Source organism: Phalacrocorax aristotelis, chromosome 23, assembly GCF_949628215.1.
Source record: "Phalacrocorax aristotelis chromosome 23, bGulAri2.1, whole genome shotgun sequence".
NCBI classification, from domain to species: Eukaryota; Metazoa; Chordata; class Aves; order Suliformes; family Phalacrocoracidae; genus Phalacrocorax; species Phalacrocorax aristotelis.
In genome coordinates, this window is record NC_134298.1 from 6541376 (window position 1) to 6562265 (window position 20890).

Here is a 20890-nt window from a genome sequence, read left to right on the forward strand (position 1 = left end):
TACCGCAGGCACCTACGCTCTCAACTACTCTCCACTGACCACAAATGGAGCCCTGCTAAGAAGCAGCTGCCCTGGGGACACGAGGCACCTCATCCTAAGGCAGGCACCCAAGCTGGGTCAGAAAACCTGCGTGCTCTCTCCATCGACTGTCAAGAAAGGCCAGGCACCAGGACAGCTCTAGACCCCAGTGCTGTAGGTACCCAAGCGGGATTAATTTCACCCTCCTCATGGCCTCTTTTGTTAGTGCCACACTCCCTTGAGCATTTTATGTTGGTTTGTACTTTGTTAACAAATATAAAAAGTTTAATCTTTAATAATGCAAAAGTTTAACCTCTGAACATTTCATTTTAGTCCAAAATAATCACATTTGTGTTCCAGGGAACAACAAAGGCTACTTGGGCAACCAAAACAGAGACAATTCTTTAGTGTTTTACTTGATTCATGTGATTTGTAAACGCTACCTCAAAACTACTAACCAAAGCCACAGACATAATTTGTCTTGACACTGCTGTACTGCCATGGACATGCAGTACTTGAAAGGCAACATGAAACTGGTAAAACAATGTGTCTTTTCCCCAGCATATGTATACCACATCCTCTACCAGGCAGCATTTTTCACTGTTTGTGGTTGAGAACTGGCATAAATGAACACGCTCAGCTCACTGGCAGGAATGTTTATTAGTGCTGTGATTTCAGTTTATGAGCTTCTACATCAAGGAAGAAATTCAAAGCCTCTTGCTCTGCAGCTGTGTCATGCACCCATACACAAATCCTGAACTCTGAGGGCCAGCAGGATCGGCGAGTCCAGAAGCTGCTGCTTTAGCTAATAAGGGAAGAGGGCCTATAGTTTTTAAAGACACACAGGCATATGCATTTATGTAGGATCCTTTAAATAAAAAATAGTACATACTGGTTCAAGATTTTATTCATACCTCTGTCTTCTTTCAGAGTTGTATAGGGTTTACTGTTCAAATTAAACACAGCAGGCCAACCAACCTTCTGTTCACCCACAGTTTAAAGTTCAGATTACCGCTACAGCTTTAAATTTTACACGGCTGAGGTGTCCTACAAATTTGAGGTAAATTGTCCTTTCTTTCAAATAAAAAAAAATTGCCAAGTTATTTTTCAGCTGTCAGAGTAGCTTAGCAATGTTAATGGCAAGTGGAGTCCTAACGCAGGCGTTTGTCATTCGCGGGCTACTTTTAAGGATTTGTGTGCTACAACACACATTAAGAGAGCTCACCATATGCACATGCTTTTGTATCTTGCTGTCCATATTTCAGAGATCCTGTAAAAGTGACCTTTACAAAATGCACGTGAGGTTCCCTGATGGAAAACAGTTGCTCCTCCTTTAGAGCGTGTTGAAACACTTTAACTGTACTGTTATTCCTTCTACAGGCATGCAGGAAAACCAGAGCCATGATCCCAAATAAACTTTCTAATCACTCCCGTAGCATAAGGAGGAAAAAAAAGACAAAATATAACTACTATTTTTCAGAATTCAATCTCCACTTTACCTCCTGCTTCTTCATTAGACTGATTGTGCTCCTTCAGATCTTCCGCGTTATCCATACTTTCCATTTCCTGGGATTTGTTCAGATTACGGTCTGTCAAAACCTCCTGTCCTTCTGAAAAAAAGCCCAATAATTAACTCTTTGTGCTCCAGGAATATTTCCAGGTGATCACCTCACAGTACCTGCAAACTCCCAATATATCGCTCACAATGCCCACAAGGGTTTTCCTGCCGATGCATTACTTGCGGTTGGGTTGAATGGATTTGCTTCCCAAAGCCATACACAAACTCTCACGCAGAGCGCGCACACCTCTAAGTCTTAAGCTTTTGCTCAGATTTAACTATTCTGGAGGTCGTTCCAAATGACAAGAAAACGGGAATAAAATCCATACGGATAAGTGACTCTGTATCTCATACGTGTTCTGACAACTGCTGCTAGCAGGTAAGCAAGCAAGCTCTTCAGAGCATGGAAGAGGAATCACAGCTCTACTTTGTTCATTTGGGCAAAATATTAATCATTCTGGCCCCAGGCCAGGAAACTGCTGAAGCACGTTTAATCGGAAGCCTCTTTGAACCCAGTTGCACTTCTCTGCTTATTTCACATATGTCTTTTTAAACATCAATATGATCAGAAAGTTTTCTGCTGATCACTGTGGCAGCAGCACGTCCCAGAAATCCAAGCCTCTCTTCTCCGAAATAAAGCCAAATTTTTAACTATAGTGAAATTTATTTGGGTGAAGTTTTTCAAACGAAGCCTCTTTCATACAATCCATACTACAGACTAACTCAATATTGTGCATAGTTCTGTAGATTTCAGATCAGTATTTTGTTTCAAAAAAACCTGACAGTGTTTTCTTTCAACAGTCCTGTGAGTTTTTAAAGTCCCAGCAACACTGTGAAATTGCTGTTAAAATTTTTTAACTTATTAAGAGTTGGATAGTGCAAAACCCAACCCTTCTCAAGCTAAATATTACACTGGATCTGAAAAAAGTTTTATTTTTTTAATTAACAAGAAAGTAAAACACTTGTCCAACTCGTACAAGAGGTTTGTTTTCATATTTTCAGAAATACGGTCAACCAAAAGAATCCCATTATTCTTGCTTCCTTAATCAAAACTTCCAGCTTTCTTCTGAAAACCTTTCCTTTCTTACTACACAGGGTTTTTTTTCCCCTTTAGCATCGTTTTCCAATATTATATTGAACTTCCACAGTCTTATTTTGATTCTAGAATTTACTTTCTGCCTTTAATTCCCATCTTTGTATCTGTTACTGTGCAATTCAGTGTCCTAGGAGTCTAAACAAAATGCAAATTGTGTATTTTTCTCCATTTAAACTTAAAAATTTTCAAAAGAAGGTGAAAGAACATGACTTGAACAGCACAGTACCTGCAGCCATGGGCTGTTCCTGTGAATTACTTAGGTCCATACCTGCCTGTGAATCTGCAAGAGACAGAAAAGTGGTCTGAGTTGTTTAATATTTAGAACCATTCATGAGACAGTTGTTATAGCCTTCTAAATTCCCATTTCCTTGACTGAAAGCAGAATTGGAAAAGCAAAATTTTCAAAGAAATAAGTACCAAATAATTGTTATGTTTCGTTGTACAACTTCTCTATATCTTGAGCAGTGTCACGTACCCAGAAAAGGGATTATTTTCTAACTTCAGAAAAATTATAGTACCAAATAACTTACGCTTTCGATTTAACATCTCATCTTGCACCCTGTGAGCACAGCATAGCAGTGGTGACTCTATATGAAGTGAATTTCTATAAAGCACAAATTATGGGATATTTTTACACTCCCTTTTCAGTAAAAAGGGAAAACCCTGTTACCTTTGCAAGATCTACTTGGTTTTCAAGGGAATGCAGGTCTAATTCCCACTTAGAAATTCTGATAGGGATCAAGAGTCAGGAATTCTTAAGAATTGGAGAGGACAACATTTCCAGAAGTGCTGAGCGCGCAGCAGACGGCTCTGAAGACGATATAAGCTGCAGGTATTTACATCTCCCACTCCAGCACCCAAATTTAGGCTGGCAAGTTTAACTGGAGGCACAGATCCGACCTGTCCAGATAGGTCTTTACTCAATGCCTCGCTGACTTGAGATGTGATGAATATGAGGGCTGATTTTCTCAAGTGTCACAGCTACCTGCTTGCTTCCTCCTTTCTTTCCTTTAGCTTTTTTTTTTTTACATACCAGAAAATACTTTATCATCTTTAAACATAAAAAAATTTAAAAAAAAATAGCTCCAGGACTTGTAAAATTCATTCCTGGCAGTTACATAACAGAAATACACATGCAGTGGCCATGAGGTGTTAACCACTAGTGACATTTACCCCATAATTCTCTATCTTTACCACCACTGCGTATGGAACATTTTTGTGGTCTCTGCAACGTCAAAATATAAAGCTCTGTTAACTCTACGGCAAAGCAGCCTACTATCAGATGAGGCTATCCAAAAACTGCATGAACAGAGGACGGGCTGATGCCTCCAAGAAAATAAAGGCAAATTCAGAGAAATAAAAAAGCAACACTAGAACTATACAGCAAATCCTTTTTAAATCGTTGCTTCTGTTGTCTCCTAAACGTAAGCATTCAGCTTATTTCTCCATAATGCGCCTGCAAGTTACATTATGCTTGTAGTTCCCATTACTCTTAACTAGCTGTTACCAAAGAGCAGCAAGGAAAAAACCAACCCATTTAAGGACGGACTTATTAATAATTCAAGCCATCCAGCAGTGGCCTGAGCTCTTCAGGGTGTAACTCCTGACTGGAGACAAGTTGTAGAGCTATTAGCGCTTATAAAATGTATCCCAAAATTAAATCAGAGCTCCTATCCTTTCATGCAAATTTAGCGCAAATGCAAGCTTTTCGTTAAGTGTCTTTTATTAGAGCTAAGAACGTTGCCTCGTGTCTTAAAGCTGGTCATGGAATTAAATGAAAAAAAGTTCAAGTATTTACTAAATCTGTATTTTTAAAATAAATAAATAAGATCAAGGAACTCCATAGTTATGGCTCTTAATTTGTCTTTGTTTCGTTTTATCATACCAGGGAAAGCGAGGTACAAAGAAGCAAACAGACCAATTTATACCATGAGTGATGATGGGGAAACATCAGCAAATACACGGTACGTGAACAAAATTCTCTCCAGTGTTGATTTTAATTTTACATTGCAATAATATCAATACTTAAAATTACACAAAACCCTTGTAATTGTGCAAATAATTAAGCTTTGGGCAAGACAATGAAATCCCTGTTATTCCGTAATACTTGAATTAAATTTTCATTGCATTCAGAAATCCTGTGCAGTTGCCCCATTTGGGTGACAAAGCACTGAACTAGTCAAAGCCCCAGGATTAAGCAAAAGGGGTGCCTGCTGGGTGGGGGGAGAGGTGTGGCTTGGAAACTGAAGCAATTCTGCCTTCCCCTGGGCTGCCAGGAGCTCTAGAAATGAAGATTTAGAGCCCCTAGGTGGCTGCTTCAAAGCAGGTAATTCTGTGTATATTCCTGTATAACTATATCGGTTTAGAACCCTCTGTACTCCCAGGGCGTCTCCCGAGCGCACAGTCACCCCACCAAGGATGCATACATCGCTACAGCTTGTCGGGGAAATCGCAGCAGCGCAAGCTTTTGGGCTCAGCACAAGACCCCCAACAGCCAGGCTGCCCGTCTGGTCCGAGCACCTCCGCACCGCAGCCACAGGGTGACCTGCTAGAGAGCGGTGCCGCCCGAACCACGCCGCAGCCCCGCAGGACCCGCTCAGCCGGCCCCCCAACGCTCATTAATTAATTTTGAGATCATCTCTGTGTATTGATCTCCATTTTGTTCAGCACAAGGGGTTCCTGTCCACCAGGGGCTGCTGGGCAGTACAATCCTGCTGAAGAGATAAGAACAACGACACGCCATGTAACGTCTCTCTTTTCTGTTGAGAAATATCCCAGTCCTTGTATCACTTTCAAGCCTCCGACATCCACTCCTCAGGACCTGGTTTCTTTACGATATTAGCCTCAAGTAGCTTTTTTACAGCCTTAGTGGTCGCTTAATATTTAACCTCAGGTCTCTTTCCCGAGCAAACTATTTTAAGCTATATCCTTCACTGTGTCACATAAGTGTGCTACAAGAAGGTCTAGGAAGCTTCCATCCCCAAGTCTGTACAAATAAGACCATATTTCTACCTAATGTTCAGAAAAGCACAACACGGGAAATCACTTACAGAACACGTTAGTCTTCCCGAACTTCAAAGAGATCCACTGACTAGGGTGCATGGAAGGAAGACGCTTGTCTTGCATGTGCTGCAGCTGACGCACGATGTTCACTTACAAAGCAGAAGTAAAATTCGTGTGCCTTCGAAACCAATCCTTAGCCATCCCGTGCTCTGCGCCAATAGCCAAAGTGAGCAAAAATATTCAAATAGCTTGCTAAAAAAGTGTGATGGCGTTTTAATACACGACCGTATTGATGTTTTATCCTGGTGTTTGGCCTTAACAGCAGTGAAAAAACAGCCTACCTCTATTTTAACCAAAAAAGGAAAAAAAAAGATTTTTTCAAATAAATGGTACCACAAATATCCCTCAACACAGCTGCAGGCAACAGAACGGGCGAAACATCTCGAATTATTATAATCTTACCTGTTGGCCTCCAAAGTGAAAACCAGAATGTTGCCTTTTTACCACCAGCTGTGTTTTTCAACCGAACATCATTGCGAAGGGGACATCGTTTTAAATCCCATAAGCTCGTAGCCCTTCTGTCACAGCATGTGGAGCAAGCACAGCTCGTTTCCTTGTCTTTGCGGTGCCTTAAGAGGCACAAGTAAGCCAAAATAAAAGCCACACCAGTCTTGGCCCCTGCCCTACAGGTTGACTCCCACAGCCTTATCCCTGAGTGCTCGCAGCGGAGCCAGTGCCTTTGCCACGTACAGCAGCCAACCTCTTCCACCCCAGCACGTTTTTCACCTCCAACCCTGCTACCAAAGAGAGAAAGCCCATCTAATTTCCCCACTAAATGGCCTTCTTTGGCATTTACAGTCTCCCTGGCTTTCTGAAGAAGGTACCAGGACCAAACAAAGTCTTTACACTTAATAATAGGGTCTCTAACACTGCACTGCTCTTAAGCGCCATGTAATGGTTGAAACAACATGGGCGTTTTAAGCGCACATGTCATTTTGGGAAGAAATCCTGATCGGCAACATGTGATGAAGGATAACGTTTTTTTCACGTGGTAGCATACAACCTGCTGAAACCAGAAGAATATCTTTTAGTAATTCTAGCTGTTCATCTCAGTACAGCACACGGAAATGGCAGCACGAGGTCAGTTCTGGTGGTCTTTGCAAAAATAAACCAGTCCTGAAGAGATACAGCCCAGCAGCTCGCAGGCTGCAGCTGCCCAGAGCCCGGTCCCAAACACCCGCTCTTGCCAGCGCCGTTTCCTGGTCGCTGACCGTACTGAGCCTCCTCGCGCTGAGCACAGACAAAAAGCAAGGACACCGCGTTACCCCTTTGTCCTCAGCAGCAAGTTTCCCGTCGACTCCAGCGGAGCTGAGATTGGCCCAAGACCCATGAAAACAGGGACACAAGCAGTTACTGTATCCAGCGATAACACAGTATATCACTGCCTTTTACCTTAACTTCATCCCGAACATAACAAGCTCAGGCACATTAGCTGATCCACATAATCCCCACACCCAGACCTAAAACCTGAAGCATTATTTGCACCTTAACTTCAAGTGCACAAGAAGTAGGAATGCAAAAAGAGACTTCTCAAATCATCTCAGTTGTAGTGGCAGAAACATGCTTATTTGCTAATCAGACACCAAAATTACCGACATATCTAAAGAGCTTTCTTCTCCCACAAGAGATACACGGTGGTCCCGACCTGACCGAGAAAATGAGGCTGCATTTTTAAGTGCCAAACTGTCACTGGACCCATTCTTTCAAAAGGTTAGCCACATCCCTCAAGCAGCGATGGACTCAAGTGAATCAGAGTCTATGAGAGTAAATATTTAAATACAGACATTTTAAAAACCTTTAGCTCAGGAGAATGCATTTTTAAACAGAAATCTGCATCTAACTTCACATAACCAAAACCCTCATGTCACTGAGCCACAGCGGAATCTAAACTCAAGCCCTGAAAGCAATGAGTTGAAATCGTCTAGTGAGAACATCCCCGCTCTGAACTGATAAATCGAGTGCTGCTTCCCAATGCTTCTTTGCCAGGCTTGTTAAAAACGCAGGTAATTTTGCTTTTCTTCAAAAGCAGATTACGCCTTAGCCCAAGACTAACTTGCAGCTTGGGTTTTGCCGGCTCTGAAGTTGCACGCACGTTTTACAAGCGAAAAGAAACCAACATGCCCTTTAATTCGTTAAAACCTAGAATACGAACAGCAGATAAAGCCGGGTCTATAACCCAACTTTATCATACGTGTCGTGATGCTTCTGAAATGAAACAGAGAGGGGGGAAAAAAGCCCCGTTCGTTTCCTGTTTAATTGCAACACGCGATTAAATTTCTCCTCCAGAAGCTGCAATGTGTCTGCAGAAAGCGCTGAAGGAGCCGCTTGGAAGCGATCGGGAGGTGGAGCACGGTGCGAGCGGGGTCGGCGGGGAGGGACGGGGCGCGGCAGCGCCTTCCTCCCGTCCCCCCCCGTCCCCTCGCCGCCCCGGCCCGGGGAAAGAGCGGGGTCGTTTCTCACCTTCCATGCTCCGGCCGCGGCTCCCGGCTCCACCTGCCCGCCCGGGCTCGGGGACTGTCGGCGCCGGGAGAGCACCGGCCTCGCCTCCCGCCCGCCCCGGGCACCGCGACATCCGGCCCGGCCCGGCGGCGCTCGGCGGGCGGAGAGCGGCGCCGGGCGGCGGCGGGCGGAGCCGCCCCGATACCCGGTACCCCCGTGCCCCGGTACCCTCCCCCTACCCCAGTATCCCCATGCCCCGGGTACCCTCCATACTGCCGGTACCCCCATGCCCCAGTACCCCCGTGCTCCGGGCACCCCAGTAGCCCCATACCCTCCCTACCCCAGTATCCCCATACCCCCATGCCCCAGCTACCCTCTACACTGCCAGTACCCCCCGTATCCCCGGTACCCTCATGCCCCCGGTACCCTCCATACACCAGCATCCCCGTACCCATGGTACTCTCCATAACCCGGGTAGCCTCCATACCCCAGTATCCATGTACCCTGGTATCCCCATACCCCCAGTACCCTCTGTACCCCCAGTACCCCAGTAACCTCCATGCCCCAGGTACCCCTGGTACACCCATATGCCCGGTACCCCCATACCCCCAGTGACTCGCCTGCCTTGGAGCTCGCTGCTGGCGCTAAGCAATGGCTGCTTGGCGGGGACACCGGCACAGGTGGCGGAGGGCAAAGCGTGTGGGTTTTGGGGGGGCTGAAGGAGGCCCCAGCTTTTTTCATAGGACAAATGGCAAAGAGCGTCTCCATAACGGGGGGCTGAGGCCAGCCCGAGCGCCACGCTCCCTTCTGGCAGCCTGGCAAAGGCTGTAGGCGAGGCTGCGCTGCGGAGCCATGGCTAGTGCCTGGCCGGCTGAAAGACAGGGCAGGCAGAGGGTAAACCCCGGGGTGGCAGAGCCGGGAGCACCCCGGGAGCACCCCAGGGGCACCCCTGCTCTCTCGCACAATGTGCTGAAGGGCCAGAACACTGGAAACTGCTTTAGCGAAAATGTCCCTCTCCACCCCGTTGGAGATGAGCTCTTTGCCCACCGTCAGAAGTGACTCCGCAGGCAAAGAAGCCACAGCAGGGCCTTGGGCGGGCTGTCAGGAGGGGGCCCAAGGAGAGCGATAAACCAGCCCCACACGAGCAACGCTGCCCGAGGACTCCAACACGCTCCTGTGTTCAGGGCCAAGTCAGCCAGGGGATCGCACGGATCCCCACTGCATCTCCAGCCGGTCCAACAGCTCCCTCCAACCCACCTCTCCCATTGCAAGTGTGTCCGACAAGCAGCCCGCTCCCTCTCCCTGCAGCTCCCACAGCGCCGCGGCCAGGAGCCATCTGACAGCTCCTCATGTGAGAGGGGTGCCAGCAAGACCGAGGGATCCGCATCACACTACAGACAGCCAGTCACAAATACTGCTTGGCATTTTAGGGAGCTCTTCATCATTAAAGCCTGCTGCAAGTGCTAACACCCCGAACAGCACGGGAAAGCCATTTGCGATGACTTGGGTTAGGTCACTCAAGGGACAATAGCTATTCATACACAGAGTTTAGCAGGGCAACACGGAGCTATTTTACATTGGCAGACTTCTGACTCGTTTTGTTTTACGCTGCAGAGCCAAGCAGCCCAAGCCCTTGCTAGAACCGGAGTGATAATTTTGCGCTGCGATGCCCGCACGCATGAAAGAGTTAACTTCTCTACATAGTTAATTTCCTTCGTGTGCAGTTTGTCCCAGCTCTGTTTGCACATCGTGTGAGCATGGTAAGGCAGCCTCAACTGTTAAACAAACACCGCTTTCTTTGCATTATTTGTTAGCAGATCGCACTCTTCGGACCGTACATTAAATGGCTGAGAAAAGAGTAAAATAAAACTTAGGTTAAGTGAACTGCTTTTCTTAATGAAGTAGCATTGCTAGTGAGAAGAAAATCAAGTCACAAAATTGTTTAAGAAATTAATCTCACTCATAGTACCCGGGGATGGTTAAATGAACATTTTTGTACATTTAAGACAGAAATCTAAAAGGAGGCTCGCTCTGCACAAGGCTTGGCTGGGCTTCAAGCAGCCTGACCTCGTGCAGGATGTCCCTGCCCACGGCAGGGGGTGGCACCAGGTGACCTTTAAGGGTCCCTTTCGACCTGAAACCTTCTACAGTTCATGAGGAAGCATGAGCTGTGCCAGACCAATGCAGTCTTGGCTTCGCCTGCAAGCTAGGCACTAGGCACGGCATTTTGCTTCACCCAAAGCCCAGAGCTATTTACCAAGAAAAGGCCTAAAAAGGTGATAGCTGGCCTAGCCCTCCCATCAGCGCCGAGCACCGGTGCAGAACAGTCCGTACCCGGCCTGCTTTGGCATCGAAACAGAGTTCGCATTCGCAACTTTGAACTCTGATGAGCCAGAGAGACAGCTGAGAGAGGAAAACAACCACCCCGAGATGCTGTAGGTGGAAGGCTTGCTGATGATCTGCAGCACGACTAGGGCAGGTGCGCTTCTGGACCCTCGGGGTTGCTGCTGCATCTGTTCATTACAGTATTTATTTCATCACGTTGTGCTTTTGGGTTGCGTTGGGGTTTTTGGCCCTGCAACTCAGCTGTATGTTAAAACTGGGAAATGAATCTTTTGGGGTAAGAAGATTGATGGACACTTAGTGGATTTTGTTTCTTTACTACATGTGTTTTCCACAAAGGCGCCTGGAAATCAGTAACAACACTCGGGCAACTTGAGAATCTAGAATTTAACAAAGCGGCAAATGAAATTGTGATCTGACCGGATCACTTGGACATAAAACCAAAGACGGTGAGTATGAATTGCTGTAGCTCAGGTGTGTGGTAACAGGACAACATGGAAACGTGATTCTCCTACTTCCTTTCTGTGTTGTGTCAGCAAGTGCTTCTTAAATTGATGCTTTTCCACCACTTGGAAAAAGATTCTGGAAACACAGTGTTAAAAAAAGATAGCTGGGATAACCAAGCCCAATTCTCTGCCACTCTGCATTCCCCTTCCAGAACCAGTTAATAATCAGGAAGGTTTCTTGCTCCTATGAATTTTAAGGAAGCCCTGGAGTCTGCTGTGTGATGATCAGAAACCCTTTGTTTTCCATCCCAGGATTACTCACAGCCATTTTCTCTTACTGCCAGATTTGTTCTCTAAAATTTCGCTCTCCCTCACACTGACCATCAGATACTCCATGGCATCTTCTCTCTGCTTTTATTTCAACAGCAGATATCAAGAAAGCCTGGGTTTGCCAGCCTATTCAAAAAATGCCCCTATGGCCCTCCTTTGCATTATCCTTGCTTTACACCACCCACCTTAAAGATTAGGGACAAAACCTGTGTCCTGAATCCCAGGTAACATCTCCCCAGAGCCCTGCTTCGGTCATTCACGTGACCCCGCACCCCTGGAAAGATCCCTGCTTATTTCTTAGGATAAAATATTTGCCTTCTTAATTATCAAATACCTATGCACACCACGATCGACAAGCTTACAATAGATTTTTCTTCCTTTTTTTGCATCTCCTACTGACAGAGCTTCTATCTGTCAGCAAAAATACCCAGTAATTCACAGATACGACTTCACTTTTTGTCCTATCAAATCCTCCCCCCCACCATTACCCTGTTCTTCAAGATAACCAGCTTCTTCCCCCTCCTCCCCCCCTCCCCGAGTTTACAAATCTGTAATGACAATTTATCAGCCTGTAACTTAGAAAAAGCATAGACTGGAAAAGGAATGAGTCATTTGTCTGAAGACACAGACCAGGAGCTTAAGTTTATAAAGATCCAAAACTGCAGACAAAGCTTTATAGTAAAGGTACTATTTTATAATACTTAACAAGCTGGGGACCTGGGCTGTGTAGGGCAGTTGCACGACGATAGGGTATAAACATCCTTAGGAACAGAGGATGTTCAGATGAAATATGACTAGTTTATTGCAGACACGTTAAAAACTGAATCATTTTGCCTATACGGTGTAAGCGTGAAATGTTAACTTTGAGTAAAACTGAAAACATTCAACACATGGGAACGCTGGGATCTTTTGAGGTGGTCCTAATCATGAACTGTTCAGCAGCTCAAGAAAATTAAAAATGAAAACCCTGACACAGTTCTTATACCTTAACCGACCAGTTGAGAGTTAATATCTTGGTCTAAGGAAGACGAAAGTGTGGCCGCTTCCCTGCAAAGAGAGAGAAGTGAAATAATGAGGCAGTGCACACATTTAGGAGCTTTGCAAGACATGAAATGAGAGGGACGCTACTTTAAAATACCACCAGACTTGAGTAAAAGCATTTTCCATCAATAATTCGATAACTTCTTTTTCACACTTTTTTTTTCCCCATGCTTTATTAAAGAAAACTTAAAACCATAGTACTTTTTTGCACGGAACTGTTGAATTAGAGTTTTTACAGCTATCTACAAAAATAACGATCATTCCTGTGTTGGCCAGTTCCATATTTGTTATGCAAATACCATTACATCATTTTCGGACCCTGGCCTGATCCGGGGCTGCACGACAAATATGATTTAGCTAATTACCACAGGCTTGGCCCCAGTTCCTGATCTTGAGTGCCTCATGATGGGCGGTGTGGTCTAACGCAAGTACCATCCTCTCCCTCTTCAGCTGTTTCCTGGCTATTTTTACAACCCTCACTCTAAAAACAAAATATTTCTACTTAGAAGAGTTTAAAAGTCACAAGCAAGCCTTCCAAAACATGTAACTGACTTAAAAAACCACTGAGTACTTGAAGTAATAACGTGGCATTCGGCTTTATTTTCAAGCCAACAGGATATATGCCCGGCTCTTATTTTCAGTCTTTCTCACAGCAAGGGGCAGGAATGTTTTTTTGTTTTTAAGCTGAAAGTACACATCCCGTGATGACGTGCTCCAGAAACCTGCAGGCGAAGAACACCCTGGGGTGCAAAGCTCGCAGGTACGTTACCGAAGCCCTCGGCACCCGCAACGCAGAGCTGGGAGACGCCAACCCGGCCGTCCCTGTGGTTACGGGGCAGGTTCAGTGCACCGAGCGGGCAGACCGCAGCCCATGCCCGCGCCTATTCCCTCCTCCTCGCCGCCGTAGTTTCCTACCCTTGCCCACGCAGCTGGAAACACCACCTTAAGAGTCAAAAATATAGTTCGCGACGTGCTGGGGAAGAGCGACGTGGTGGTTTCTCAAGCACGGGGCTGAGGCGCTGCTGGCAGCCGGGGTGCGGGGCTGCCCTTCGCTAGCCAAGCGGCCCACAGACCCCGCGGGCCTGTGAAGGGAAAAAATAATAATAAAATAGCGTGTTTTTTTTTTTTTTTTTTTAAAAAAAAAGGCACTGGGTGTAGGTGGGGGAGGCGGCGAGCGCGGGGCCGGGTGCCCCCGCCCGGCCTGACGCGCTGCGGTGAGGCGAGGAGCGCCCCCGCCCCGCCGGGGAGGAAAAGGCGGGAAGCGGCGGGCGCGCGCGGCCGCCAGCGCGCGCTCCCCCCGCCCCGCCCCGCCTCGCAGAGGGCGGTTGGCGGCGCGCGGCAGCCGTTGGCGCGGGGGAGGGCGGGGGCGGCGGCCGTTCCCCCGGGGATGGGGATGGTGATGATGGTGGTGGTGGTGGCAGGCTTGGGTGCCCTGACTGGAGGTACCGAGGGAGGGACAGGTGGGGCCATGGCCATGGGCTCCTCGGGGGGCGGCTGTGTGAGGTGGGGGCACCCGCATACAGCCAGCCTGGGGAGCAGCTCTGCAGGGAGGGACCTGGGGGCTCCGGTCCATGGCAAGTTGAACATGAGCCACCAGTGATCCCTGGCAGCCAAGGGGGCCACCGTGCCCCGGGGGGCACCGAGCCCTGCATCGCAGCCGGGCGAGGCGGGGGGATTGTCCCGCTCTGCCCCGAGCTGGGGCGGCCTCACCCCGAGTGCTGTGGGCAGCGTTGGGCGCCGCAGGACATGGAGGGTATAAAGCTACTGGAGAGTGTCCCGAGGAGGGCATGGAGCTGGGGAAGGGTTTAGAGGGGAAACGGCACGAGGAGCGGCTGAGGGTTGTTCAGCTGGAGCAGAGGAGGCCGAGGGCAGCCTCATGGCGCTCTGCAGCCCCCTCCCAAGGGGAGGAGGAGGGGCAGGGCTGGTCTCTGCTCTCTGGTGACCAACGCCAGGGCCCGAGGGAATGGCAGGGAGATGTGCCAGGGGAGGGTTAGGCTGGGCATTAGGAGAAGGTCCTTCCCCCAGAGGGTGGTGGAGCCCTGGCACAGGCCCCCCAGGGAGGCATCACGGCACCAGCCTGGCGATATTCCAGAAGCGCTTGGACAAGGCCCCCAGAGCCACGGTGTGAATTTGGGGTGTCCTGTGCAGGGACAGGAGCTGGACTCGATGGCCCTTGGGGGTCCCTTCCAACTAAAGACACTATGATTCTACAACCTCTCAGCCTCCTGTGGACAGCAGTTGTGCTTTGCAGGACCTTCCTTCAGCAGATGACGACAAAGCCCCTGTTAGATGGGAGGGTGTGGGCCCCAGCAGTGCCCTTCTCCCTCCAGACCAAAGTCCTGGGCAGCAGTGGTCGGACAGGGCTACCCCAGCCTGCCACCATGGCCTGAAAAAGCACAAATTCTAATGATTTGCACATCTCCTGGGGCCTCTTGAACAACCCCTCGTGCCTAGACATCTGCCCACTGTTTCCCAGAAGGCAAAGGTTCACAGATGCTTGAAGACCCTCCCACAGCCCCTATACCTTAGCTTTCTAGTTAGATTTTATAGTTATTTTATTGGCTTTTTGTAAAGAGAAAGGCTCAGCTAGCTTGAACCTGCTATATAAAGTCAGATTCGCAACCTGGGCACTAAAGCAACAAAATCTGGCAAGTCAGCAGCAAGTGGGAGCCCTTGTTTTTAAGAAAAGGGTGTGGGAAGAAAGAAAACTTAAGGCAAGAGACAGGAACTTGCTAGGACAAAACAAAAGGTTAGCAGTCACACATTTAGCTTTCTCTTTGTAATATTCAAAGTCCTTTTCCCTACAGTGCGAGCTGTACCTAAGGAAGAGCAACGTTCTGTTGATTTAATAGAAAAGAATTATGTTTATGGCAATATCAAACATGAAGGTAAACTTGTCTTTATATATATACACACACACTAAGGTCTTACTAGACTTTTAAAATGGGGTTTTAAGTACAGAGATCATTATGTAGACAACACTACACATGGCAGCGCCACAACCAAGCTCAGCTAAACATGGTGCTGGAGACTCTGGAATACGAACCCGGCAACATACAGTAACGAGGTGGGAAGGGGTTAGAAATACATTTGTCCCCTGGTGCTACTATAAGCACTTCTGAATATTTAACATCTAGACGAGGGTCCTGCTCTGCAAAAGGCTCAAAATCCAGTGCTTTCTGTGACCCTGCAATGCCATTTGCGTGCGACTCGCGCGTCTCTGCGCACAGTCAGCACCAACCACACAATGGACAGTTCCGTGATCTTAATAAGAGCAAACGGACATAGAAGATTAACCTTATACTTTTCAAGTCCAGACATGAAAAATAAACATGGCGTTACATCAAATACGTTTTTGAAGTGAGTATCTTGGTAATTTCATTCGATATACACATTTCACATCATTTACCTTATTCCCTTGTATTGCAGTTAACGTGTATGTCAAGGTGTTTACAAATAGCCCGTTTCTACTGTGCATGGATTTGGCTCGTTCTCAAGAAGAAGTAATAGATCCCAAGTATTTGTGGATCGGTCCAGATGGGAAAAATTTAGAAGGTTGGTCACTTTGCTCGGACTACAGAGGATTTCCACTCTGCCTGCCTCAGCCATTTCCCCCCCCCCAGTCTCTGATAGAAAAGGCTTTTTATGGTACGTTTTCACAAACTTAGAAACAGCCTCTGCCTCGGGGGGCTGGGAGGCAATCAGGAAAATATGCTGAGATAGAGAAGTACCTTTTGTTTTCTGTTTACAAGGGAAAAAGTCAACCACAAATGGCTAAGTAGATTGCTGTGTGTGAAATCACGTTTTCCTTGTTTCTGTTGATGCCACCCTGCAAGAGGATGGTAGGTCCAGATAATTGCGTGGTCCTGTGCCAGGTTTTTCCAGCAACTCTGACATTAGACTATGCTTCTCTTCTCCCTTTAAAATTTTCAAAGGCTTGAGATAGAAAGAAACTTGCAATAAGTCCTAAAGGTCATGAATTTTAGACCGTTTCAGACTCATATGAATCAGTGTCATTATGTATAAGAGCAAGATCTCATCTTCAAATGTTCTAAACGAGCAGAGCAGCAGAAACCGAACATTTCCAGTAATCAAGTATTTCCTGTTTTTATTCTAGGGCAAATGTACGTGAATCTTAGAGAAACAGGAAAGCTGATGGTGATGGGTTTTAAGGAGTCAATGTCTGGAGCCTACACATGCACTCTTTCTCACAAAATCATAGAAACTACAACACAAGAAGAAAGAGAAGTGTTTGAGGCGTATAAGTTCATGGTATACGGTAAGATTGCTAACTTACTGGTAAGCTAATGCACGTAGCCCTTGTAGTGTGGTGGGTTTGTGAAGCACGTTTATTGCAAGGCTTGGCAGAAAGAAATAATTAGTTAACATTTTCTTCCAGAGTCAAAAATAAATTTTAAAAATACTTTTATACATCCCCTCCCTCTCCCAGTTTTGGAAAAAAGTTTTAAATAACTGCTGCCAGAAATATACAGCAACTCAAAGAATATAATAATCTCTACCCTTAATAACAACACAGTGAACTACAATTATTCCAGTGATACACAAGATCTGAAAAGGAAGCTCGTGTCCAAGTGCAGCCTCACGAGAGAGAGATTACCAAACCGAACGTACGCCGGTGCGGAACGAGCCCTCTGCCCCAACTGCAGGGGCAGCGCTCTCGAGCCGCCTTCTGCCATTGCAACCGCCGCTCGGCAAAGTCACCTCCCCACCCCCAAAGCAGCACTTCCAAAACTGCTTGAGAAACACTAATTTTTAAGATAATTAAAAACAATCGCATGGGAAGTTTTGCATAATCCATTTCAGTTACACAGCTTTGTAGACATGCTAGTTCTGTGTTATTCTATTATTTGCCCCCTTTTTTGTTTTAATATTTGGGAGCAGAGCCTGGTAGCATACGTGCAAGTTCCTGTACATTTCAAACTGAACTGTCTCTTACTATTTGAGTCAGCTCTGGCAAGGATAAATTTGTTCTGTTATGGTTAATGAGTAAGCCTTATTTATTTGTTTACTTCTGAATAAGAGCCCGTATTTCGGATACAAAGTACACAGATACAGACGATAAAGCTCTGTATAAGATTCAATCTGTGATTGCGCTGCAGAACTCACACACAAACTATTTTCTTGAAGCGTACAGAGAAGCTGACCACGCATATCAGGTTTTTGTTCGCTTTGCAACGAAGGAATGCGAGCTAGCAGCCAACGGCCAGTTCTTTGAGGAACTAAAGAAGATCTTGAACAACATCATCTCCGATCTGATGTGTCACATCATAGAGCCGTCCTGCAAATGCCACTCTGTCAAGACACCAAAACAAGGCCTCCTGCATGAGCTATTTGTTAGTTTTCAAGGTAACAGGTTTCAGTGTTTGTTTGGGAGGGATCATTTATTTTTATAAACAACCTGGGAGCACTATAAACATCATCTGAAAGACATTAGAGTCAAGTGTACCTTCAGAAGTTGTTTCCTTGCTTCCTTTTGGAGTCCCTGTATTTTTTCTGACTAGCCCACAGATGGAGCTAAAATGCAGTTTATATATTGAATTTGTAGTATTGCCTGTCTTGCAACCTGAGCGAAAAACCTTAAGGTGCGCGGTTTGGATGGGTTGTTGAAAGGAGAGAGCTGATAAGATGCCATGGCTAATTTTTGTGGTGTTTTTTTTTTTTAAAAAAAAAAAAGGAAAATGGTCATATTTTGTTTTCATTATTTGATTTTTAATAAGCCTGTGACCTCTGTGGTTTTGCTTGGTTCTAGGAAACTGCTCAGAGGTTAAAAGCAAGAGCCTCACAGTTCCCTGACGGTAATACCGATGTGGCTGTCTTGCCTTGCAAAACAGGTTAAATCAACCCTGATGGCTGCCCTAATTTAGAGATGTTTTATCTCTGAGGAAAGGAAGTTGTTCATTAATGCTTTGACCACGTTCGCTCCTGTACCTGTTCTCATCACATGCCAGGAGGGACCGTCCAACAGGTTATGGAATGGTTTTGTGGCCATTTTACCCTCAGTAAAGGCAAGAAACAAACTGAGGACCCAAAGTTAAGCTTGCATGAAACTTCAGCCCTTTCTGTAACCCAGGGGTACTGTGCAAGAATTCAGTTCCATTCTTCCTGTCAGCTTAGCAATATTTTTCCCCCCAGTATGTTCTTGGTTGACATCTGACTCTTACTGCAACAAAGCCATTTAAGTAACTCGACAGAAACCACCAAATCCGGTTTTTCCCCTATTATCGGTCACTCATTTTTCAACATTCGAATGCACCCGATCAAAAGAACAGTTGCAAAACATGATCTTGACTGCAGACAGCAACAGGTGAAAGAAAAACAAGCCACAGTTCTTCACAAATTAGCAGCAAGTTAAGAGGCTACGGTACGAAGGAGCGAGTGCCGTAAGATGCTAAAGGCGGTAACGCATTTTATTTGATGATGTTTTCTGAAATGAACCTGCTTGAGGCTTTGAGTTCACTGTAATATATTCTTCAACACACGTACATGTCTCTTTTCCCCCCCACTCATAGTAAATCCTTTTGCACCAGGATGGGAGGACGTTTGCCACCAGGTTCCTTACGATTGTGAAGACGTGACAAACATCAAAGTTCAAGAGGTTCCGTGTCAGCCACCCTTGTGTCTCCTCTGTGTATTTAACCCAAATCTCTGCCTTAGCAGCCACGGATTTGACTGGTAGTAAATCCAGCTTCACCCAGCTTTTATGGCATTAATAAGTGTAAATGACAATTCATGGATTTCAAATACTTCAGTTCAGGACGGAAAATTAGTTTTAAAAGCCAAATTGATACAAACACTTAAAAAAAAAAATAGGTCGGGCTCATTATTTTCTTTATATTTACTTCTAAGAATTATGAACATTAGTATTTATATTAGTATGCTGAACTTCCAGTTCTCTAAACCAAATCTTTGGTTTATGATTCGGTAAATCAAATACAGTTTAGAGTAAATATACTGTAGCTGATTTCTAAAACCTGTTCTCTCTGGCTTCTTGATGTTAAAACATGCCATCAGGTTGCGTCCTGGGGCTGACCCCAGGCCCCCTGAAGCCAAAGGAAGGCTGCCAGTTAAGGAGGTCAGTGGGTGGGGGGGAAATCAGGACTGAAAAGTATTTACTGATATTTTTTAAAAATCAAGAAAAAAAACAATTGACTATTGTTTATTCTTCCAATGTTTCTGAATTTTAGGCAAGAGATCGTATTGGGGAGTTTTTCAGTAAACAGACATACGCTTTGAAGCACGAGTTTCAAACCGTTCCTACAATACACTACGTGGACAACAGCTTCTCAGTTACTCACATTGACAGTTGTCGACCGGGCTTTGGGAAAAACGACATCACCCACAAGAACTGCGCTAGTTGCTGCGGTAAATATAAAATACATTGATTTAAATATAGCTTGTTAGCGCCGATCACGGGTTTCTCTGAAGAGTTTTTGGTAAATGTCAGTGTCAAAAGTAATATTTCCATTCATCTTTTGGAAAGACATTCACATCGCAGGTTTAAAAACCCGACAGGAACAGAAAACAAGCCGGCAGCGTTCATTAGCGCGCTCTAGGGGGAACTGTATTTCCAAACAGAGTAAGTGGAAGCGGTGAAGTGGGTTTTTTTATTTCCAGGCCACTGGTGAGCAACCGTGCTTGGAACAGGGTGAATAAGAAAATCACCTTAACGGCAGCACTGCTAGAAAACACTCAGTGGTTTTAAGCAATCTTTGCCAGCCACACCTAGTGCTGGTTCTGGCAAGCTTGGGAAGGACGAGGTGTCTCCTCCAGTGTCGGGAAGGCGCGCGGTGCTGCCTGACAGCCCTGGCCCTGGCCGAGGTGGGGGGAGCTGGCTGAAATGCTGACTGTTCTCTTCGCAGTGGTTTGTGATCCCGGAACTTACAGTCCCAACAGCGACGTGACCTGCCAGATCTGTGCGCGGCCTCGAGTCAAAAAGTACGGAGCGAGATCTTGCTAATAAACTGGCAACAAACTGGAAAGCCGAAGAGCAGCTGTGAAAGCGTGTTTGGTTTTGTGACGTCTTTTTTTTTTAGCTACCGATTCTGGAATCCTACGTCCAGTTCTGGACTATTTTGAACTTTTTGACAATGACAAAACACCGCCGTTCCCGCACCCCTACATTTCCTGTACTCAGGGACCATTTAGACTGTTAAAAAATGATGCATGAAATGAAGTGTTTACACAAGGTAAAGTAATTCCGTGAAAAAACAAAAGGGATGTTTGTTGTGTGGCTGTTTGTGCACAGAGTCCGTTTCTTGGTGGTGACACCAGCCACGCCACAGCTTCGTGCCACAGTTTGCTCAGAGAAGGAGCTATAAACGCTGTAGGGGAAGCTGGCAGACAGACATAGCGGAATTATGTGCCACAGTGACATACGCCAGAATCTCTATGAGCAATTTCTAGCAGATACTAATAGAAGTATTTAATCCTTGTAATTTAAAGCATTAAATGCCCTTCCCTTTATTTTTCCCCCACTGCTTTCTCTGTGTCTGAAGTACTCCAGCCTGCGTGCAGAGCTGCACGACGCACCGGGTG

The 20890-nt window shown here is 46.1% G+C and overlaps 2 protein-coding genes across 5 annotated transcripts in view; one reads left to right on the forward strand and one right to left on the reverse strand.

Moving 5' to 3' along the window:
- Nucleotides 1-8312, reverse strand: part of IKZF3 (IKAROS family zinc finger 3) — a 36120-nt gene extending 27808 nt beyond the window's left edge. For all 3 annotated transcript variants that reach the window (XM_075116833.1, XM_075116832.1, XM_075116831.1), the window contains exons 1-3: nt 8196-8312; nt 2899-2952; nt 1518-1628 (exon numbers count right to left, since the gene is read on the reverse strand). In XM_075116833.1, coding sequence (XP_074972934.1) covers nt 1518-1628; nt 2899-2952; nt 8196-8307 — 277 coding nt within the window. In that variant the 5' untranslated portion in view covers nt 8308-8312. The remainder of the gene's footprint in view (nt 1-1517; nt 1629-2898; nt 2953-8195) is intronic.
- Nucleotides 8313-12735: 4423 nt separating this feature from the next.
- Nucleotides 12736-20812, forward strand: ZPBP2 (zona pellucida binding protein 2). 2 transcript variants are annotated; one of them, XM_075116738.1, is made up of 7 exons: nt 12736-13094; nt 15764-15889; nt 16452-16613; nt 17483-17701; nt 18865-18950; nt 19540-19717; nt 20215-20812. In XM_075116738.1, exons 2-7 carry the CDS (start codon nt 15811-15813, stop codon nt 20310-20312), a joined length of 822 nt encoding a protein of 273 aa, XP_074972839.1. In that variant the 5' UTR covers nt 12736-13094; nt 15764-15810; the 3' UTR covers nt 20313-20812. The 2 variants fall into 2 exon arrangements, with proteins under 2 accessions (XP_074972839.1, XP_074972840.1); XM_075116739.1 differs by having other exon boundaries at nt 18883-18950.
- Nucleotides 20813-20890: the final 78 nt, after the last annotated feature.